Raw genomic sequence first — 20774 nt, forward strand, 5'->3', positions numbered from 1 at the left:
GTGGCTCCATCTGATTTTAATTGCACAGACCAACTGTGGCAAATCATCTGTAGTCCGTATGCATAAAGAATAAAACCAGACGTGTGTCCCCGACGATCAGATTATCGGCGACCGACGGCCAGATTATCGGCGACCGACGGCTCTCTCGCAGCTATCTTTTTGAATTGCAAGTGTTGCTTGCTTGTACAGTGAGTGTTCCTTTTGCTGGGTGGTAGTTCACCAAAGAACTGAATCTTTACCGTTTGTACAGCTTGATTTTTCGCCGTCACAATCACGTGGCAATATTGAAAGCGTAAGCAGATATGCCGAGCTGCAGAGCTTTGCTTGTGTTGCCAATGAAATGAAGCTAGAGTACATGCGTAAACCATTTATCAACAATCCTCGTAAAAATTGGACGTAAATCACTGCGTGTAAGAAACAGCTCGTGGCATGCTGGACAGACGTCTCGCGTAAGGTCCTGCCTGGTCCCCGCTCTGGTAGACGCTGGACAATAGCGGCTGCCTGGGTATCATGGAGCCATACGTGTCCACGAACTCGCTGTATGGGCCCTCGGACCACGAGTCCACTTTGCGGCTCCGGTAGGCACGCTCCTCTTCCAGGGCCTGCGTCATTTGTACAATTGCGGGCATGCGTTGATTACACTGCAGCTGAGAACAAAGCTGCCTAGCTACAGTTGAACCTCGTAATGTGACCACTCATACAGCCGCAGTGATCGGCTATAGCGAACTAAATAGGAAGTTTGGTTGGTCACGCGTCATTTCTGTGACACTAATAACGAAAAGAAAGAGCCGCCGTGAGATCGGCTGTAACAAATAAACATGGGGTGCGCGAGAGGCCTGAAACTCCATAGGTAGCAGCAAAAACAAAATAATTATTGCATGACGATTCACAACCATAGGCTTTTTTTAAATTGTGATTGTCACATTAAACATTTGGTGAAGAATGTGGTTGAAATTAATGCGGCGACTTGGGCGTGTTTGTACGTATTTGCTAAGGACTGTAGCGCAAGAAAAAAGAAAGGCGCGCGGACGAAACAAGACAGGAAAGACGAGTGCTGAACTTCCAAAAACTCTACTGGCAAATCCTTGAAGTTCAGAGCTGGTCCTTGTTGTCTTGTTTATTCTGTGTGTCTTTTTTGCGCTGCAGTTTTTAGCAAAGTGGTTAAAGAAGTTGCGGAAATTTTGGCCACCCAGTGCGAAGAAAGCGCATTTGACTGGTTGCGCCACCCAAAACGTATGAACAGAACCGGAAAGCTTTGGAAGCTCATGTGATGATGAAGGGTGGCGCCACTTTTCCGGCGTTCAAGATAGGCAAGCGCGGCAAGACGCCGATTCCAGCTGCCTGTCTGTTGTCTGGCAGCTTCCGAAATGGCAATGACTAATGCATTTTTGTTTTTAGTATTTTGTCGCCATCCTGATTGCCGATTTGTTCGTGCCTATTTTATTTCTTACAAGGAATGTCGGGTATAACTCTTGCTCTCAATGTTAAATCGTTACAACGATGTTCGCCTGTCTGCGTTGCTTATCATGGTAAATGAGTTCTGCGGAATCCTTCAATATGGAGGAAGGCTCACGAAAGGGGAAATTGCCACCCACCCGCTTGTATTGTACAAAGCTACACAAGGCCGTATCATAGCCCTGAAAATACGACTTCCCAAATAACAGACAGGACAGGCGCTTATTTTGTCAGGTAACTGAAAGAAACAAAGGCGGTTTCAGGGTTTTAAGTAAGTGAAACTATTGTAATCGAAAGTGCAATGTGTCATTCTTGTGGCTGCCTTCGCGAACCGTCCCAGTTCTTGCCTCGAAGCTAAATGCGTCGTCAAGCGTCCCCTGCCTGGAATGTCGGTCGAGATCATCCTCGACACGATGGAGACCACACAAGTGAAAACAGCGTGTACAGAGTTACCGTTATTACCGTTACACGCAAATAGAACGTGTCGTATTTCGGCGGCGCGGCGCACGATCAGCGTAAACACAGACTCATTGAACGGCGTCAGCCCAAAAGAAGACAGTGCTCATGCACTGACACGATCTCTATTTTAGTTGGAGCTGTCCTCAGATACACGCCGCGACGAAGACCGGTGCTGGTGTAAGAAAGACGGCTGTGTCACTATCGCTCACGGCAGCTCGTGAAAAAACTGACAATTTCATACGGCCCTTCAATGCTGGGGCTAAGCGGCAAGCTCCAATTGCGCATAGTAACTCGTGACCAGCGTTGAATCTCTGAAGGTTTAGTCTTGCATTGCAATGGAATGTCGAGTAGTGCTGACTATTTTTGAACTTTACCTTGGCTTCTTTACATGCTACTGCTAGTTCACGGGAGCGTTCGGACTCTTCTTTGTAGTTACGTGTCGCGCTGATAATAAGTTCGCCAGTGTGCTTGGATTGGTGGCCGTGAGTAATGTTGCTACAACAGTGCAGCAATGTTTTGAACGATGCGCTTTGCTCAAAATGTTGGGCTACATATGACAAAGCTGGCAAATGTGATGGAACATTGCCCTCTCTGCAGCAATGTTGATGCAGCATTACTAAGCGATGTTACTACAATGCCACTAATAAACATCGCGAAATCATTACCTCACCAACTTACTGCAACATTCATTAGCAATTCAGCAGGATATTTGCGCAGAACATCAGAACGTGTGCTCCTGCACTAGGGAAGCATCATAAGCACACAGAAACGGAGCAGTACTTCTGCAACTAAAGATTAGGTGTTTTGGCTACGAATGGTTCAGGATTTCTCTGGTACAATCGAAAGAATTGATTGAAGCACCCACCACAGGTACTATCATCTTTCAGATATATTTTGCCCTGCTCTCCATATCTTGGTGAAGCTGAGATTGCGCAATACTTGGTTATTCGGAAATGTAGTGAAGACCGTGAGCAATATTGCAGCAGAGAACGAAGGGATATTTTAACTGACAGCTGCTAAAGTTTTCACAGCGTAGGAAATTCTTGCTCTTTTGCTAGATTCTGGCTCGCGATAGTGCTCGTGAAGCAACTGAATTTAGGACGCCGTCAGAATAACGTCATCATTCCTTGTCGGAGTCTGAGTGTGCAACGTGACCGTCCTCAAGCGCTCCTCAGGAAATAGCTTCGATAGGCAGGGGCAAGGGTGTCCTTTTCTTTGCTTCGCCGCAGGGGCGTCTGCGCAAGCAGGCGTTTGGTGAGCGGCGTCACTACGGACCTGAGCCAACGATGGGATTTCGACCCCCTCCCACACCTCGGCGTGCGTGGCTTAGCCGTTTCTGGAAAAGGGGGTACCTGGGGGTTGAGCCGACGCCGGATGATTGGACCTTTAAGCCCCCCCGGCAGAGGCAACACACCCCTTTGGCCCCGGCTTCACGTAGACGGCACCCCTGGGCTCACCTACCGAGGGTAAATCGGCAGTCGCCGTTTTCCTGTCTCTCTCTCCCTTCATGCTCGTCTTTCTCTCTCATTTTTTATCTTTCCTGCCTCCTTCTCACTTCCACGTCCAACCTTCCTGGCGGCAAGGGTTAACTTTGTGTAGTTGCCCAACCTTCGATAGTTATATTGGGTTAAAGCGGCGATATATGGCTGGTGACTTCAAGTGTTCTAGCTTGTGGCGTCCCCTTGTTGGTGTCCAGGGTGGGTGACCACCATCGCCGTCGAAATTTAAATGCCGCACACGGTAAACTCTTTTCCCCCACTCTCTGATCGCTGCCTGAAAAGGTGCGCACCGATGAGACATTCACCTTTGCGCAACCCAAACAGTTCTTCCCTAAGTATCATGTTATACACAGGCAACACGAAACAAAGGCTGTCTGAATGATCTCACCATTCCTCGTGTCAAAATCTCTCACTGAGGTGATCGGCCCAGGTTATAAAGTAACGAAGAGAGGAAGCTGTGATCTTCTTCAAGAAGTTCGCGACAAGCTCCAGCACGAGAAACTATCAAAACTTGTAGCTTTTGGGGACATCCCCGTGTCAGTGGGCTCACATAGATGAATGAACACAGAGCTTAGTGTCATTTCGGAGGATGACCTTCTCAAACTGAGTGAAAGTGAACTTTTAAGGATGGCAACCAGAACGCTGTCAAGGTACAAATACTAATGGGAAGGTGAGACGACAAACAAATCCCAATCAAGCACATAATAATTACCTTCGGAACCAGCAATTTACCTGAATCCATTGAAACCGGTTACTGTAAGCTTGTGCCAGTGCTTTGGACATAGGTCGCGAAGCTGCAGAGGGCGTGCCATATTCGCGAAATGTGCATCCAATGAACACTTGTCTCACAGCTGCACCTCCGCAGCCAGTTGTGCGAATTATGAAGGACCACTCCGCCTAATCACGATGATGCCCCTCGTGGAACAAAGAGAAGGAAATAATAGAACTGAAAGTTAACTTCAACCTGTCCTTCCAAGAGGTGCGTAAACGCTCCTCACTCCACAATCCATCCTACGCCTATGTGTCGCGCCGGGGCGCCGCGCCACATCTTCCGGCGCCCTATACACCAGAGCCCGCCTGTCTCGCACCCAGGCGCCCAGGCGCCCAGGCTGCTGGCGAGCCGAGCGGATACTCTCGCACCCAGACGCCGGGCTGACCGGGGCTGCCAAGGTGCGCGCGGGCTGCACCAAGTAAACAGGGCAAGCTGCAGTTCTGAGGCTTTAAAGTGCGAAAAAGTGCCCGTTCACGCCGCTTCAGCGTATAAGAGCTCGTCTGGGCACTACTGCGTCGTCTTTGGATGCCAAAACAAGCTGTGCAACAAGAGGATATTAGCGTTGTCTGCGACGATTACGACGCGCCACGGAAATAGTGCCGGTGCGGTGTTTTCAGCTTCGCCGCGAGTGGATAACTGTGATTCAAGCCAAAAAACTAGGAGCCGAATGAAAATGCGCGAGTAAGTACACTAACAGCGTGTATTCTGCAGTGTGATGCCCACCTATTTCATTCTGCGAACCTAATTTGCGTGACACGCAGCAGGGTTGAAGGCAGGCGTGAGCTTTGTGTGGGGGTGCACTTCATACCTTTGAGCGTTTCCTTTGACGAAAGTCTAGTCCAAGGTAGTGCTTTCAAGCACAAGCGATCAGCATGCTTTGCCACTTTCAACGTAGTATTAAGCTTTAGTGCTTTTGATGGCATCCACGCCTTCGAGATTTCGTCTTCAAAAGGTAATAAATGGCACGGTGCTCCTCAACAGCTGGCCAGAATTTCGTGCTTTCATTTCAGTGTTTGATGTCCCCAAATTTATTTGGACACGAGGCATCCAGCTGCACATAATACATATATTGGCACGTAAGTAAACAGTACTCGCGCCAGTGTCCTTTACGTCGCAGGCGTAGCTAACCGGCTTAACTAAGAGTAGCACAGTTTCGCTTGTAAAGCACCCGTTACAAGATTAAAATCGCGCAGGTAGCTTCCAAAAGGGATCGCTGAACGATACTTCAGGTTATACTCTCTGGTAGCACGCTTTTGTGAGCAAGACGCATTATTGTAAGAGCGCCCGTGAAACAAAAATTACGTTCCACGAAACTACCCGTAAAGCGTACTCTAATTACTACGCGATGCATGCTGAAATGATGAGCTTTCACAAAACTTTGTGCACAACTTGTAATATGGGGCAGCAAAACATCGTTTCACTCTTTCGCGAGCTGCACTGCAATTACAATTCACGCGTACTACAGCGAGAACGTTTTTTTTTTTACAAATGTAACAGCGTACGTAGCTGACGAGGTTGCTTCCGCAGCCCACTAAGCACGTACTGTATACATTGTGGACTTGCATGAGGAAGATGTTCTTGGTGTTCCAATAAAATCAGCGAAAATGTCCAGGCTAGAAAAGACGCGAAACACGCTCTCCGACGGGCTGAGTTTCGGAAGTTTCACGTTTGCTCTGTGTAGCGTCAGCTGGCGTGGCAGCCCGCGCGTGTTGTTTCGTCGCGTGTGCGATAGATGGCGCGACGTGCGATGCAAATATGGCGATGCGCATGGAATTCGCTGTGTTCTGGTCTATAGAGTCGTACAGAGTGTGACTGTGGTCGCGCTATCAGCGCCCCCGGTTGCAGCAACCTGCGCTGCTCCGCCCCCTGCCAAACAGGGCCAGCAGACTCCCAAGCATGCCTGACAGAGGGCCACTGCAGTGCAGTTAGGCACGAAGCTGCCGTGAACGTGCTTGCTGAGCGGCCACTCCATCACCTCTGAAGAGGTGACGGATACAGGCAGCACACCTCCGGTGCCTAAGACCCCGAAGAAACGGCGCAGCTAATTGGAGTACGCCAAAAAATGTACAGGGCCTGGAAAGGGCTCTGTAACCTAAGGCAACACTTTTTGTACACGCAGCACCAATTTACATCAAGATCGATACACGAATTATACAATGGAACGTCAGAGGACTGCATAAAAACCTCGACGATGTCCAAGAACTTTTATACAAACATTCGCCAAAAGTATTGTGAGTACAGGAAACCCACTTCAAATCCAAACACGCCGACTTTCTTCGCCACTATGTTTATTTCCGAAAAGACCGCGGTGATGCTGTGGCGTCATCTGGAGGTGTAGCCGTCATAGTTAATCAAGGAAATAATGTACACATTTACCACTTCAAACGTCCCTTAAGGCAGTGGCTGTTCAAGCCGTTCTTTTAAATAAACTCGTCACCATTTGCTCTCTTAACACACATCCGCAATACCATCTGCATAAATATGAATTCGAGTTCCTAATAGATGAACTACGATAACCTTATCTGGTTCTTGGAAAATTCAATGCACATTAGCAGTCTATGGGGTGATTCTCGCTGTGATGCACGACGTCATCTAATTGAGCAGTTCCTTTTCTCTTCCGGCGCCTCTGTGTGGAATCGGAAAGAGACAACATATCATAGCCTCGCAAACAAAGCCTACTCGCGCATAGATCTTAGCATTACACGTCCATTCCTTCTACGCCTACCTAAATGGTACTTTATTGGAAAACCTTACGGAAGTGACCACTTTTCCAATAGTTCTGAGCGCCTCAATAATGATTGAATGTCCTCCACAGGTTCCCAATTGGCAGACTGACAAAGCCGATTGGGAACAGTTTCGAAAAGCTACTCTCCTAAGTTGGGCTGATATGTGTGGCTTAAGCATAGATATAGCCGTACACTACGTTACAGCTCTTCAGATTGATGTTGCAATCAAGTGTATTCCACAGAGAAGTGGACTGTTCAGCAAACGACGTGTCCCATGGTGGAAGAATGAGTCGAAATTCGCGAAATAAGCAAAACAAAGCATGGAGGTTGCTTCGGGACTCTTCGACAGCGGAGAATCCTAACCATTTTAACAACAAAGTCTCAAGGCCGGAGGGCGCGCCGAGAGGCTAGAAGGGAGAGCTGTCAGAAGTTTTATCAGACATCAGTTCATGTACACATGAAGGCTAAATCTGTAACAGGGTAAGCAGGGTAGCAGCACCTCAAACCTGTTCACTCTCTCTTGTAAACACACAAGGCGACAGCTTGGAAGACCAAGCGAACTTCCTGGGCGCGCACTTCGAACTGGTGTCCAGCTCGTCGCACTACTCTCACGCTTTCCAACGGCACAAAGCCAGAACAGAAAAACAGAAACTAGAACTCAAATGTATAAAATACGAGGCATACGACTAACCTTTCTGCTTAGCTAAGCTACAGGCATCGCTAAACTTTTGCAATAAATCCAACCCAGGTTCTGACCATTATATGAAAGGTTGAAGCACCTACCCTCTGAAATGCAGAAAACCCTCCTTTCCCTGTACACTGCTGTATGGTCTTCCGGCGAAATTCCCTCTGCCCGAAAAATGCCATTATTATCCCAATTTTAAAACAAGGCATGGACCAATCTTCAGTTTCCATTTACAAGCCAATAGCCCTTACAAGTTGTCTGCAAGGTTTTAAAAAAGATAATAAACTGGCGGCTGCTACACTTGCTCCAAGCAAACAAATCACTTGACCCATACCAGTGCGGTTTTCGAGAGGATAGATCCACCATTGACCATTTGATACGTATCGAGGCACAAAGTCGTGAAGCTTTCGTCCATAAGCGATTCTTTCTCTGTGTTCCTCGATGTGCAAGAAGCCTGTGACACCACATGACGCTTTGGAAAATTGAGAGATCTTCAATGTTAGGCACACGCGGTAAAATACTCAATGTATAGGGAGCTACCTGTCGAACCGAACATTTCGTGTTCGTGTTAGCAATGTCCTATCACAACAGTTTGTCCACAGGGTGGTGTCCTTAGTTGTACCCTTTTTATTATAAAAATGAATGCCTCGTGTCTCGGCATCCCACGAGACTTGTTCTGTTCCACCTATGTGGATGATCTGCAGATTGCCTTTAAGTCTCCGACGGTATCCGACGGTATCCGAAGCCACAAGGAAATCCTTGTGGCTTCACGCTGCAAGCGGGTATTAGTCAAATTCCCTTTCTTAGTTCTCATGCACGGGGCTGTCATTTACCGAGGCTCAACTTTGCCTTCATTGAGGCTGATAGTACTGGACGGAGCGCTTTACAACAAGTTCATGCCTCGCGTGCACCCTTTGGGGGGCCGTATAATGCGCTCTGTGGTTATTAGATGTTGATGGTAATAATAATCTGCAAGGGTGCCTCGATGCCAGCGCCTCCGCTTCCAGGGTGGAGACAACTTTTGACGCACACCGCGCCGCCGTTTCTTCACGGGGCGCCACATTGGTTCTAAAGTTTCAGGCGGAGTGCAGTGGCTAGCGCGGGGACGGCGCTGCAAACGTGTTGGTGTTTAAGCTATTGGGTGAGTTCTTTGACCGTTATGACACGCTGCTGTGTGCCACTGTGTACTCTTTCACATGCGAAAGGCAAACGGCTGTCTCGCGTCTTTCGTAAATGCGAACGAAGAAAAAAATGGAAGCGCAAGTGAAACGCGACCGCTGGCACCCGACAGACAGTGCCAAGATGTCCGAGATTAGTTGTTGACTTGTCGCAGCGTATGGCCGTGCATTTTGATCGCTGGCCGTGAACATACTGGTGGACAAATTCATGCACGAATTAAATACTTGTCTCGCTATAGCTGCTTTAGCATAATCATCGTGTGAAGCTGCTATTACAGAACAATTGTTAAGCTTTTCGTTAGGCCGTGCGGAGTCAACAGAAATTCGGCCCGAATTGCATATGCCTACTTAAGCCAATTTAAGCTTGGATAAGTCTAGTTAAGACAAGTTACCATATATTAGGCTCATTAAGGTTAGTCAATTCAATCAGTACTAACCGATACCATTGAATACTGATTGATACTAATCGATACGAATTAAGCCGCCGGATTAAGCCATGTTAAGCTCTAAAGAAGCCTAGTTAAGCCAGTATATAGCCAGTTAAGCCTAGTTAATCCAGTTAAGCCAGTAGAATTGTAGTGAAGAGGAATGTCCAGCGCTGCAGCCACATCGCCAGTCCTGCGCGAGGCACGAGCTGGACGCTCCTCTTCACTACACCCGTAATAATTAAGATAGTGTCACGTGGTGGTGACGTTGACGAATGCAGCAGTCGGCGTGTTCAAGACGAAATTCCCTATTTGGGCGAACCTGTGCCCGGCAAACGTAAGGTCAGACTACAAGCAACAAGCGCTGTACACCATGTAGTTAAGAGTTCGACGAAAGTTCGTCTGGTAAGGTACGAACAAGGAACCCGTTCATAGTAAATTTACAGCGCGAAAAAAACGAGAGACAGAAGAAGGAATACTAGCGCTTGTCCTGTCTAGTATTTCTTCTTCTGTCTCTCGTTTTTTTCGCGCTGTAAATTTACTATGAACGCTTACCAACTAGCCCGGCTTAGCACTCTTTTGAACGAACCCGTATGGGTCCCGAAACGTCTCTGTGTTTTTCACCTTGACTTGGTCAGTGACCACATCTACCAAGGGGCGTAGCCAGACATTATTTTCGGGAAGGGGGAGGGGGGTTCAACCATACTTTATGTATGTTCGTGCGTGTGTTTGTATGTATCATTTTACATATGTTCTTCTTCATTTAAACAATTTATTGAGTTAACTGCTGCAGTGCAACGCAACAGTCATGCTATCAATACTCGTAACGTAGGAGGATGGCTCATACCGCGCTTTCGCACTGACTATAAACTTCAGTCATTGAAATATAATCTCCCATGTATTCTTAATAAGCATCAACATTTACATAAACCTGCGCTGAATACATTACGTGAAATATTTCTGAATTACTAATGTATTCGTACATTTTAATTAGTTCTTAATATTGTACTACATTTCACTGTATATTGTTTATGATTAGCTACCATGCTTTTCTATTATTGTATTGTGTTGATATTATTGTCTCGTGTCGTTTACTGCCAGAATTACAGGTGTACTATTGCTGTTTTTTTTTCCTTGTACTTGTAGTATTAAAATTTCTTTTCTGTAAATAAATTTGAGTATTCTGTTAGTGTTCTTTGTTGTTAGAAATGTGTTCATTCAAAAATCATTCCCTGTTACGCTTACTCGGGTATTGTTATATGCTTTGTTTTTGTAAATATTTTTTTGTACCATGTGTGATATATCTTGTACATTTGGTGCAAATATTTTCACCTGTCACTTGTTGCCATGTAATTGGTCTTCTGGGCCCTAGTCAAGCTGTTTCATTACAGCTTTTAGCCCAGGAGACCATCCAGAATGTAATGTTTTCGTTTTATTCTGGAAAATAAAGAGAATGAATGAATGAATGTGTGCGTGTATATATACGCAAGCAAAATTGAAAAATTTCGGGGGGGTTTGAACCCCCCCCCCCTGGCTACGCCCCTGTCATCTACATCCTCACGCTGTATACTGATAGCAGCGAACAGAGCGTCAGCCGTCTATAATCTGATCTGCGGTAAGGCGCGTCGGTATTTATACATGCGGCGTCGAAGGGTCCAGCGTTATCGCTGGCGCTTGCGAAAGCTCTCGTAAAACCTTGACTATCCGCGTCCTGCGCGTAATCTTAGCAGTTTTAACAGGGCAAGAACAGTTATTTCAACTGTTCTTGCCTGTTGCTAGTTTTTGCCCTGTATAGTATTAATATTATTATTGCTTTCTATATTGTATTTATTGCTTTCCATATTGTATTTAGCATTTTGCATTCTATGTTATTGGTTTCCTGTTATTTCATCTGCTATTTTAACTCTTCTCGCTTGTTTACCACCTACCAATATTCTGCTAATTTTTAAAATCCACTTTTGCTGTATTTTTTAACTAAGGGTCCCGTTTTCAGTATTTATACTCTGGGACCCTCATCTGTATACACGTATTATGTAACTAACCCTTATGTCACCAATAAACTCAAACTCAAACTCAGAACGATCCCGGGCAATCGTGAAGCTTCAACGAACATTGCCGAGCGGTCTGTCCCGAGCGTTGCTAACAGCTTTTGCGGGTGAAACTCGAGTTTATAAAAATAAAGCAAGAAACGGGCGTGGCAACATGACCAGGCAATCAACACTACTCGGTGCCAATCAATGTTTATCGACACCAATTACGCCAGATTGTGCCAGATTAGTTTGGATTATGTCGGATTACGCTAATCGCTAGACCGCATACGCAGGACCGAATAAAGTTGTGTTCAATTCAATTCAATTGAGCTAATGCGGAACAAGATGAGATGGCCTAGCCATGAGGTAGATTACACTCGACTGGATTGAGTTAATACGGATTTAGCTGGATTAACCTCATCCGGATTGAGCTAATCCTGAACAAGTCAATTTTGAGTAAGTTCAGATTGCCTAGCCGGTTGGATGACCGGGTATGGCCACAATAAGTCAATCCCCAATAAGCTAATCTGGATTAAGCTAATCCTGAACAAGTAAATGTTGAGCAAGTTGACAATGCCTATCAAGTGGATGGATCAGAGTAAAGTTTTCGGTGGTTCTTCGTCGTTGATAACGGAGATCTTGGACGGTGATCGGCAGCGTTGATGAACTCACACGCAGGCAATAGCGGAAATCAGATGGATTAAGTCGTTTAGGATAAGGCAAAATAATACATGTAACTGAGCTTATAAAGATACAAAGATTGAAACAGGACAAATATATACAGTCTCACTCTTCTACTTGTTAACAATGTTAGAACCCAGACTGTCGTAACTTGCGATTGCCACTAGCCTCACTGATCTATCAGCGCTCTGATTACAGCCTACGCTAGCTTTACGTACATTGTATGGAGCCTCACCGACCTATCAGCAACGCTGATTACAGCCCAGACTGACGTGCCACTCGCATGAAGGTCAACATCTACTGCAACAAACAAAGAAAAAGGGCGGTGGCATCCCTTTATCCCCTTGACCACGGCGGCCAACCAGAGCGTAAGTACTCGTTGTTTTTCGTAAAACCAAGATATTGCGAAAAACAGCGGTTTTCCTTCTTGTCAACGTAATCATGAACAAGTCAACTTGAGTAAGTTGAGATTGCCCAGCCAGTTGTGGACTTAGTATCGCCGGATTAAGCCGATCCGGATTAGCCCGGATTAAGCTCATCCGGATTAATCTAACCTTGAACAAGCTAATTTTGAGTAATTTGAGGTTGCGTAGCCAGTTCGATGACTGAGTATGGCCACATTAAGCTGGGGAAACGCAGCGCAACAGAGGACGAGGACGAAGGAGCACAGTACACTGGACGAGCGCTGAACTTACTTGGAACATAATGCATGGCTGCGCTAAAGAACATGGACAAGTAATAGAGGTACGCAGGCAACTGTGTACTTCTATTCCTTAGCGCAGCCATGCATTATGTTCCAAGTATACACCAACTAGCCCAAACGGAAGCGTCGCTGAAATTACAACTGACACCTTTACTGCACCACCCGCTCGTTTTTACAGCACACAACACCGTGCACACCTTTCCAACCACTACTGCCACATCAAAAACATCAAGTAGGCAATCTACATTGTAAGTGAGAGTTAGCACGTGTAGTTGATTAACACAGTGCGCGCGCTTCTTCCACACTCAGATAAAAGGCAAACAAGTTAAAACCAATACAGCCGGACCTTAACGAGGATTAACAAGCAACAGGCGAAAAAAAAAAAAAGACAAACACCGAACAATCCAATTTCGAGGCGCAGGCATTCTTACAGCGATAACAATTCATGTGAGTGTATCGATGGAAATAAGACGATGACCAACCAAAACATGGTAAAACAAACGAACTTCATGAAACCTTTGAGATAGTGAATTTCGGCGTCAGCGAGCAAAATAGATGGCTTGCTGACGCAACTGTCACCTGCTTCCCTGATAAAAAACGTTTCCACGATTTCACGTTTTATTTTGCCATTTGCGTTCCTTAAAAATTGTGCGTTCTCAAAAATGGGTGCACATCCGCACCGTTTGCAGTGTTCTGCTAGAACACTTCCCGTTTTGTTGCACACATTCAAATTGTGTTCCTTTGTTCCATCATTGAAACACCTTCCAATCTATTGGTGTCCACAGGTACAGTGGCGTACCAACTCCTTCGCGAGTGGGGGGGGTAGGCGTTGCTCACTCTGTCCGCCACATATATATATATATATATATATATATATATATATATATATATATATATATATATATATATATATATATATATATACACACACACACACACATATATATATATATATATATATATATATATATATATATATATATATATATATATATATATGTATGTGTGTGTGTGTGTGTGTGTGTGTGTGTATATATGGCGGACAGAGTGAGCGACGCCAGCCCCCCACTATATATATATATATATATATATATATATATATATATATATATATATATAACACAGCAGTGTTGAATATCATTTTGGAAATTTTATCGCCAAGTTTAATAAGTACAGCCACCTTTAGCATGTTCTTCATCTGAGCATTCCATCTGCAAACTTCACACTCTCAGTTTCGCGTTGTAAATACGGTGAGTATGAAGAATCTGCTATGACTCTACTACCTTAAGTTCTCACTTATTAGACAAAACATGTGGCTGACAAAGCAAGGTACTTCTCAGAAGTCTTCAAAATAAGCCAGTGCCAAATTCTTTACTGTTAGAGACCTCTAATATAGAGTATTTCTAAAGAAAAAGACCAAGTTCAGTCAATTATAATTTATAGAAACTACATTGAGCTGGTTGTTTATACTAAAACATTGTAAATAACTACAAATTTATATGCTAGGTGTCGTTACTTGCCCTCCTACTTTTCCCAGCTTGGTTGGGGGGCGAACGGGAAAGCGGCGAAGTGGCTCTTTACTGCTCCCCTCCGGCTACTCCAAGTAAATAGCCTACGTAATTCTGTCTAAGCTAAAATATTCTTTGAAAAAATGTGGGCGATTATAACGTTAAACTGCCCCGCATTGTTTCCTTCCGTACAGGTCGTCAGCTGTTAATGATTGGTCGAAATTCTCTGGGTCATGCTCACAGCACCTGCTCGTAACACGACGCAACAAATGACGCGTAAGGGATCCACTGCGTAATTACCACTTCCGAATGACTACGTTAAAAAAATAAACTCTTTTTATTACGGCGTATTGTTCGACATTGGTTCTTCGCTATTCACCAAAATTTTTTGGTGTGCCATAAAATTGCCTCCTTGTTACGCGACGTCACAAGTCAGCGAAAACGCGCGGCGTTAAAATGAAGTGTGTACAATAAGCAGCTCATTACTGTGCTGAACAATAACTAAATTTTTTTTGGAATAGCCAGACAGTGTCTCATTCTGAACGTAATTCAAGAAGGCTGCCCACCAACCACTTTGGCAGCGGCTACTTATAACAGTGGGCGAGACGGATTCATATGTGTATAACAGATACTTTCAGTTGTAGTATTAACGACGTTGATCTGTTTTTGTGCGTATATAAAACTCTGTGAAGTCATCGTTGCTGACGGAGAGGTAGCGAGAGAAATAAAATTATTAGGAACGGACACAATCCTTCGCAGGTGGGCAGTCTTCTTAGTCCAGAAAACCATGGACGCTCATGATCTCCCTTGTGAGGTATAGATCAAGCTACAGGGCAAACTTGAAAGCTGGGCTTTTCAATGTGCTGAGTCCACTGCCTTGTTACAAGCCGCCGCGACCGCTCCAGGCTACCGTATGATGAGCAACTTGTGAAGCAGGCTAATCGGAGACTAAAGTTGGAATCATTTTTAGCTCTCTTGGATCGGCACAACTAAAATACTCGACACTTCTGCACACTCATCAGCTCACAGCAGCTTGGATACGAAACAGTGGCGATGCTATTCGTTTTGAAAGAAACTAAATTTCCTGAAATAGGAGAGCGTTTGATCGGGCTATAAAACGCTTACTGGTTGCCGCCCGTATTTGCGTCGCCGATTACTTAAATTTCAGGCCAGGCCGAACAAAATAAAATCATGACAGATTGCTGTAATCTTGTACAGACCCTGCATAGCGATAGCCTCCTCTGCAATGCTCGAGCGCAAGGCGCGAGAGCGTGGAATAGGCAGCCCGCACCGCAGAGAGCCTACAATGCGCGGTCACGACATAGGGAGGACAGTCGTCACAGCAAAATTGTAGGAAACTTATTTTACATAATCAGTTAATGCTGCCTTCAAGTAAAACTTTGCCTTACTTAATAGTTTCCCAGTCTGCAGCCGACAATGACCACGGTCGAAAGTCTGCGCCCCCCTAACATTTCTCAGTGGGGGGGCTAGCGCCCCCCTGCCCCCGGTAGATACGCCTACGCACAGGTAACAAGTATCTTGTAAACCACGTTGCAAACGCGTCGCGTGTAGCGCGTCCTATGCTTCGTAGTGCAGAGCCACCGTGAATCTTTATTTGTCATCGCACATGATTTAGACAATTCAGACAACTTGCAAGGTCCTGAAAACACTACTTCAACTTGTGTTTGGCGCTATTCTTCTTCTTTTGACACAGCGCAATAGAGACTCTTCGTCCTCTTTTGCGCTGCATGTGTTTCCCCAGCTTAGCTTGTACCAACTCGCCCAAATCAGTCTTGCTCGAGAGCCACATTAAGCCGATCCAGATTGCGCCGGGTCAAGCTACTCCGGATTAATATAATTCTGAACAAGTCAATTTTGAGTAACTTGAGATTGCGTAACCAGTTCGATGACTCAGTATGGTCACATTAAGCCGATCTGGATTCAGCTGGATTAAGCTAATCCTGAACAAGTCAATTATGAGTAAGCTGAGATTTCTTAGCCAGTTTTATGACTAAGCATAACCAGATTAAGCCAATCTGGGTTAGCGCGGATTAAGCTAATCCACATTGACCCGACAAAAGCATCACAAACCCGTGTGAAGTCAGACACCCGTTCTCGCCAAAACAACAAGAAGCTCAGACATGCCATCGCGAAGCGAACCACGACACTATAGGTCCCGCCAAGACTTCCCGCCAGAACTTTTCGACGTCTGAGCACCACGACGACCTCTGCTAGAGCACTACGACCAGGTCATGTATGTCATGACGTACATGACATGCATGACATGATTTTCATGTTCTGACCAGTCACTTATGTTCGTCATACGCTCTTGTTATGCCATGCCAATTTTGGTATTCATCAAGTTAATAAAACGGCCGCTAGAGCACCATGACCGGGTCATGTATGTCACGACGTACATGACATGATTTTCGTGTGATGACCAGTGACATATGTTCGTCATACGCTCTTGTCATGCCATGCCAAATTCGGCATACATCAAATTAATCAAACGGTCGTGAGGGCACGAAGACCTACGCGGCCAGATAGTCGATACGCTCAAAATGCCTTTGGTTCACCGTGAAATGCTTCGCGTTTAATAACAAACGCCTAATCTATTAGTTACTAACAATATATGGGCAAGCCCTACCGTCTGAACGGACAAACTGAGCCAAATTTCCGCGCATTGTACTGAAAGCGCTCCATCAGTGCATGCCAGGCAGTGCCAGCGAATGGGAACGTTTGAACCTATATGGCGCCCACAAAAGCAGTGTCTCCACCCTTTAGCGGAAGAGGCACACACATCGAGGCACCCTAGAATCTGCGTACCCTCTGTAGCTGAGTCCGAAGGCGAGCCATGCAGTAGCAGATCATGATGAGTGACGCCAGGATGACTGCGATACCACTCACGATCAGGACGAGTGCCGTCATGGGCATTACTGTTCGTGGGAAGGAAAGTAGAAAATAAAATATTACTGGAAAAGAGTCGTATAACTGCGTAGGTTAAGGCACACACATTGTGCTGACACTCGCAATCCGTATTTCAGAAATAAAGGAAACACATAGCGCCGCGGTTCAGTATACAGTTTTAGTATAGCTAAAAGCAGTAAACACGAGGTTTTAGCGTTAGCGTTAAATGCGTCTCACTGTGCATGCGCAGAATGGAGACGCAGGTGGAACTCTTATGCACATACGATATTTCCGAGATATAGTGTTCAATGCTAACGCACGTAAGGGGGCAGAGGTTCCGGAAGCGGGGGGTGGGGGGGAGGCGGGCGTCGCCCGCTTAAGATCACGACCAGTAGGAGGATGCCCCCACACCCAAGGCTGATCCAACATATGACCTCCCCCCCCCCGCCTTCCTCGCCTTATTTTCCCTGGTACCACCCGTGAGGTTAGAGACTCCTTTGACTAGTTAAGGAGTGCCCCCTTCCTTCCACAAACGAAACAATATCTTCTGGGCTTTCAAAGTGTGCGAACTTGAGCTTGTTGGTGGATATTCATAGTAGAAACCAGCCCGATACAATGAAGACAAGAAAGACCAAACAGGACTAGTTTGTTGATTACCAACAAGGCAGCTGTCGGTAGTCAGCGCTGGCCTGTTTGGTCTTTCTTGTCTTCGTTGTATCGCGCTGTTCTCTACTATGAATATCTTCTGGAAGCCTGTGACTTCTCACACTCTTCTTTGTCTGCGCAAACAGAGCTGCCTGTTTTTGTCTGGTTCATCGTGTCTAGCGTCAGGGCTGGGCAAAGATACTTTGAAATTGTATCGTGATACGATACAAGATACTCAGGCAAGAAGTATTGGATATACAGATACAAGATACCACAAAGCTGATTGGATGCGATACGATACACTCTAATTGTATGTTAAGATACTTCGATACATTCGCAAATTTGTTATTATATATCTATATAATGTAGCACTAAGCGCTTATGCACAAAACCGTTCGCTTGAACATTTCTTAACTGCGACCTCTTTTGTTTCATTTGAATGAAATATCTTTTATTATCTCAAAAGCTTCATATTTCTTGCTCAAGGCATATTAGTTTCATTCGGAAACAACTTATTCGCGTTGCTTTATCTGCTTAACATGACAGCTCTTTATACACTTCGGTGATTGCGGTTTTTGATTGTCGCTTTTGTAATTGGTGGCAGTCTCTGCTCCTCTTGCCGACGAGGTAGCGGGTCGCCATCTAATCTCAAGAAATTCAATAAGAAGTCTCTGGACTATGGTGCAAATAGCGCTCGGGAGTTCTACCTTACCCGTAAACCAGGGCTGGGCAGTATCGCGATACAAGAGTATCGCGATAGTATTTCAGAGATACTTTTGAGTATCTGTATTTCTGTATCGAGATACATTTGAAAAATGTATTTGTATCTTAGTAGTGAAATACATTTACGATGTATCGCCTGTATCGCGATACTATGCTGGACACGGGTATCTCGTTACATTGTTTTTTTTTGTGTCGAAAATGAGTTGAGGCGTGTTTCCAATGGGGGAATGGCGTTTTTTTTTTCTTTTTTGTGCCAAGACAAGCAAAAGCGCGCCGCCGGTAGCCGACAGATAGGGCGGCGATGGTTTCCGCTCAAGCACAGAATGGTCCATGTGGTAAAGCGCGCGACGCCGCAGACGGCAGAATCGCGGGGGCAGCGTTGTCGGCCTCTGCCGACGAAGGTCGCTGTCTCTCAAGGTCAGTGCAGCACGCCTAACTTTTTCCGGGTGGCAAGCTATTACTTCGTGACCCCCCGCGCGGATACCGCCTTGGAACAGGCTTTGCAATGCTTCGCATGCATTTAGTTCTCAAAGCGGCGGCACTTCCAAAAGCAGTTCCCATAGTCGCGGCGGAATGGACTAGAAGATGGCTATCTTTGACGCGCTTTCAGCCATCTCTCCAATGTCAGGGTGCGTTCCTAATTGATTACATGCGTGAAACGGTCTTTTGTGGTAGCAGGCTCCCCCACCGCCGGAGCCGACTTCGCCTGTTGCGGCTTTCTGAAATGGGTGCTGGTAGCGTCGGTGGTGGCGACAACTTCATTGAAGCCGACAGGGTCAGATGGCTTAGGATTCCGAAGATGGGGACAGACTTCGGATTCTGAACAGTCAGAACAAACCAAGTGAGAGCGTAAGCGTTTCGGTATCTAGATGAACCGAGAAGAGATATCGCCACGCTGCAGGGCAATCCGGCTATGAAGGCGATATTTATTCACTATAACACGAATTTGTGCTCGCCTTCAGCGGTAGACAGACTTTTTTCTTTGGTGAGTCTTGTGCTGAGGCTGAACCGACGCTGTTAGAAGACAGCCTATTTGAGATGCTCACACAGCAACCTTCTCAGCAAAGCAGATCTTATGTGCAAAGTAAATGCATACTTTTTCTCAATTCACTGGTGTTCATTAGCGATTCGAGTGATTTGCTTAAAGTGTGCTATTTCTAGCATAGCTTAGTTTGTTCGCCAAGTATGTCGATTTCGGTGTCCAATCCTTGTTACTGTTGTTGTGAAATAGTGTATTTTTATTTCAATTGATACTTGTAATTATGTCATTATTGCTAATTATCTACTTTGTCCACCCCCTCCCCTGCAATGTCTTAATGGCGCTGAGCGTACTGTAATAAATAAATAAATGAACTGAACGTTTCGTTGCGCTGTAACTTTAATTACAACATTATGCTGCATTCATAAGTGTCTTTGCGTAGTATGAGCATCCTTCAAATAAAAAAGTATTCCAGTACCTGTATTGCTGTAACTGTATTCCGGAATACTTTTTTCGTCTTATTGCAAAAGTATCTCCGAAATATCCCGTTACGTTATGAGCAAATGTATCTCAGTATCTGTATTTTAGGCTTCCAGTTCATGTATTTCGATATCTGTATTCCGGAATACTTTTCTGGGTATCTCCGCCCAGCCCTGCCGTAAACCTATTACGGGTTTCCCAATCACCGGATCACCAGGCAGGTGTACAGCAGTAAGAACGCTGGCAGCGACATTCTTTGCTACGCATCGTGTTTACGCAGAGAACATAAAACTGCATTGACTTTCACAGTCTACTTATCTGCTGGCGTAAAGCGTTCGCTAGCGGCAGGTTCAGTAATGGGCAATTTTTTAACAATTTTCTACGAGAGAGCATGTACAGCCTAGAAACGACTCAGGCGTATTGTATAGTTGCACAAAGCGCTGCAGGACACCGCCGCTATTCCCACTATATTGCCACTTATAGCTCCAATTACCTAGTGATTAGTAACAGTGAAAGGATTTACGAAGCCTAAAAAAGGAAAACGAATTTATCTAAGTAAAAGAGAAAAGTAGTTCCGTATCAAACACAGTGAATAAGTATAGAAACCGATACAGGCGGCACCCCCAAGAGGTAATAATAATTGTTGCGTTTTACGTCCCAAAACCACGGTATGATTATAAGACGCCGTAGTGAAGGGCTCGGGAAATTTCGACCACCTGTGGTTCTAAAACCTAAATATAAGCACACGGGCCTCTAGCATTTTGCCTCCACTGAAATGCGGCCGCTGCGACCTTCAGGTGAGCAGTTAAGCACCACAACCACTAGACCACCGCGGCGGGTAACCCCTGATAGCTGTGGCAATTAAGCATTTAAGGTAAGACCACAGAAAATTCACTGCCTAAGGAAAATAGCGCAAGAC

The 20774-nt window shown here is 45.5% G+C and overlaps 1 protein-coding gene across 1 annotated transcript; it reads right to left on the minus strand.

Annotated features, from left to right (window-relative positions):
• Nucleotides 1–385: 385 nt before the first annotated feature.
• LOC125757588 (uncharacterized) lies at nt 386–17050 on the minus strand. The gene is made up of 2 exons (XM_049413171.1): nt 16948–17050; nt 386–602 (listed from the first exon to the last, which is right to left on the minus strand). The coding sequence occupies exons 1-2, from the start codon at nt 17047–17049 to the stop codon at nt 402–404; spliced, it is 303 nt and encodes a 100-aa protein (XP_049269128.1). The 5' UTR covers nt 17050; the 3' UTR covers nt 386–401.
• Between the last annotated feature and the right edge of the window lie 3724 nt (nt 17051–20774).

Source organism: Rhipicephalus sanguineus, chromosome 3, assembly GCF_013339695.2.
Source record: "Rhipicephalus sanguineus isolate Rsan-2018 chromosome 3, BIME_Rsan_1.4, whole genome shotgun sequence".
In the NCBI taxonomy this organism is placed as follows: domain Eukaryota; kingdom Metazoa; phylum Arthropoda; class Arachnida; order Ixodida; family Ixodidae; genus Rhipicephalus; species Rhipicephalus sanguineus.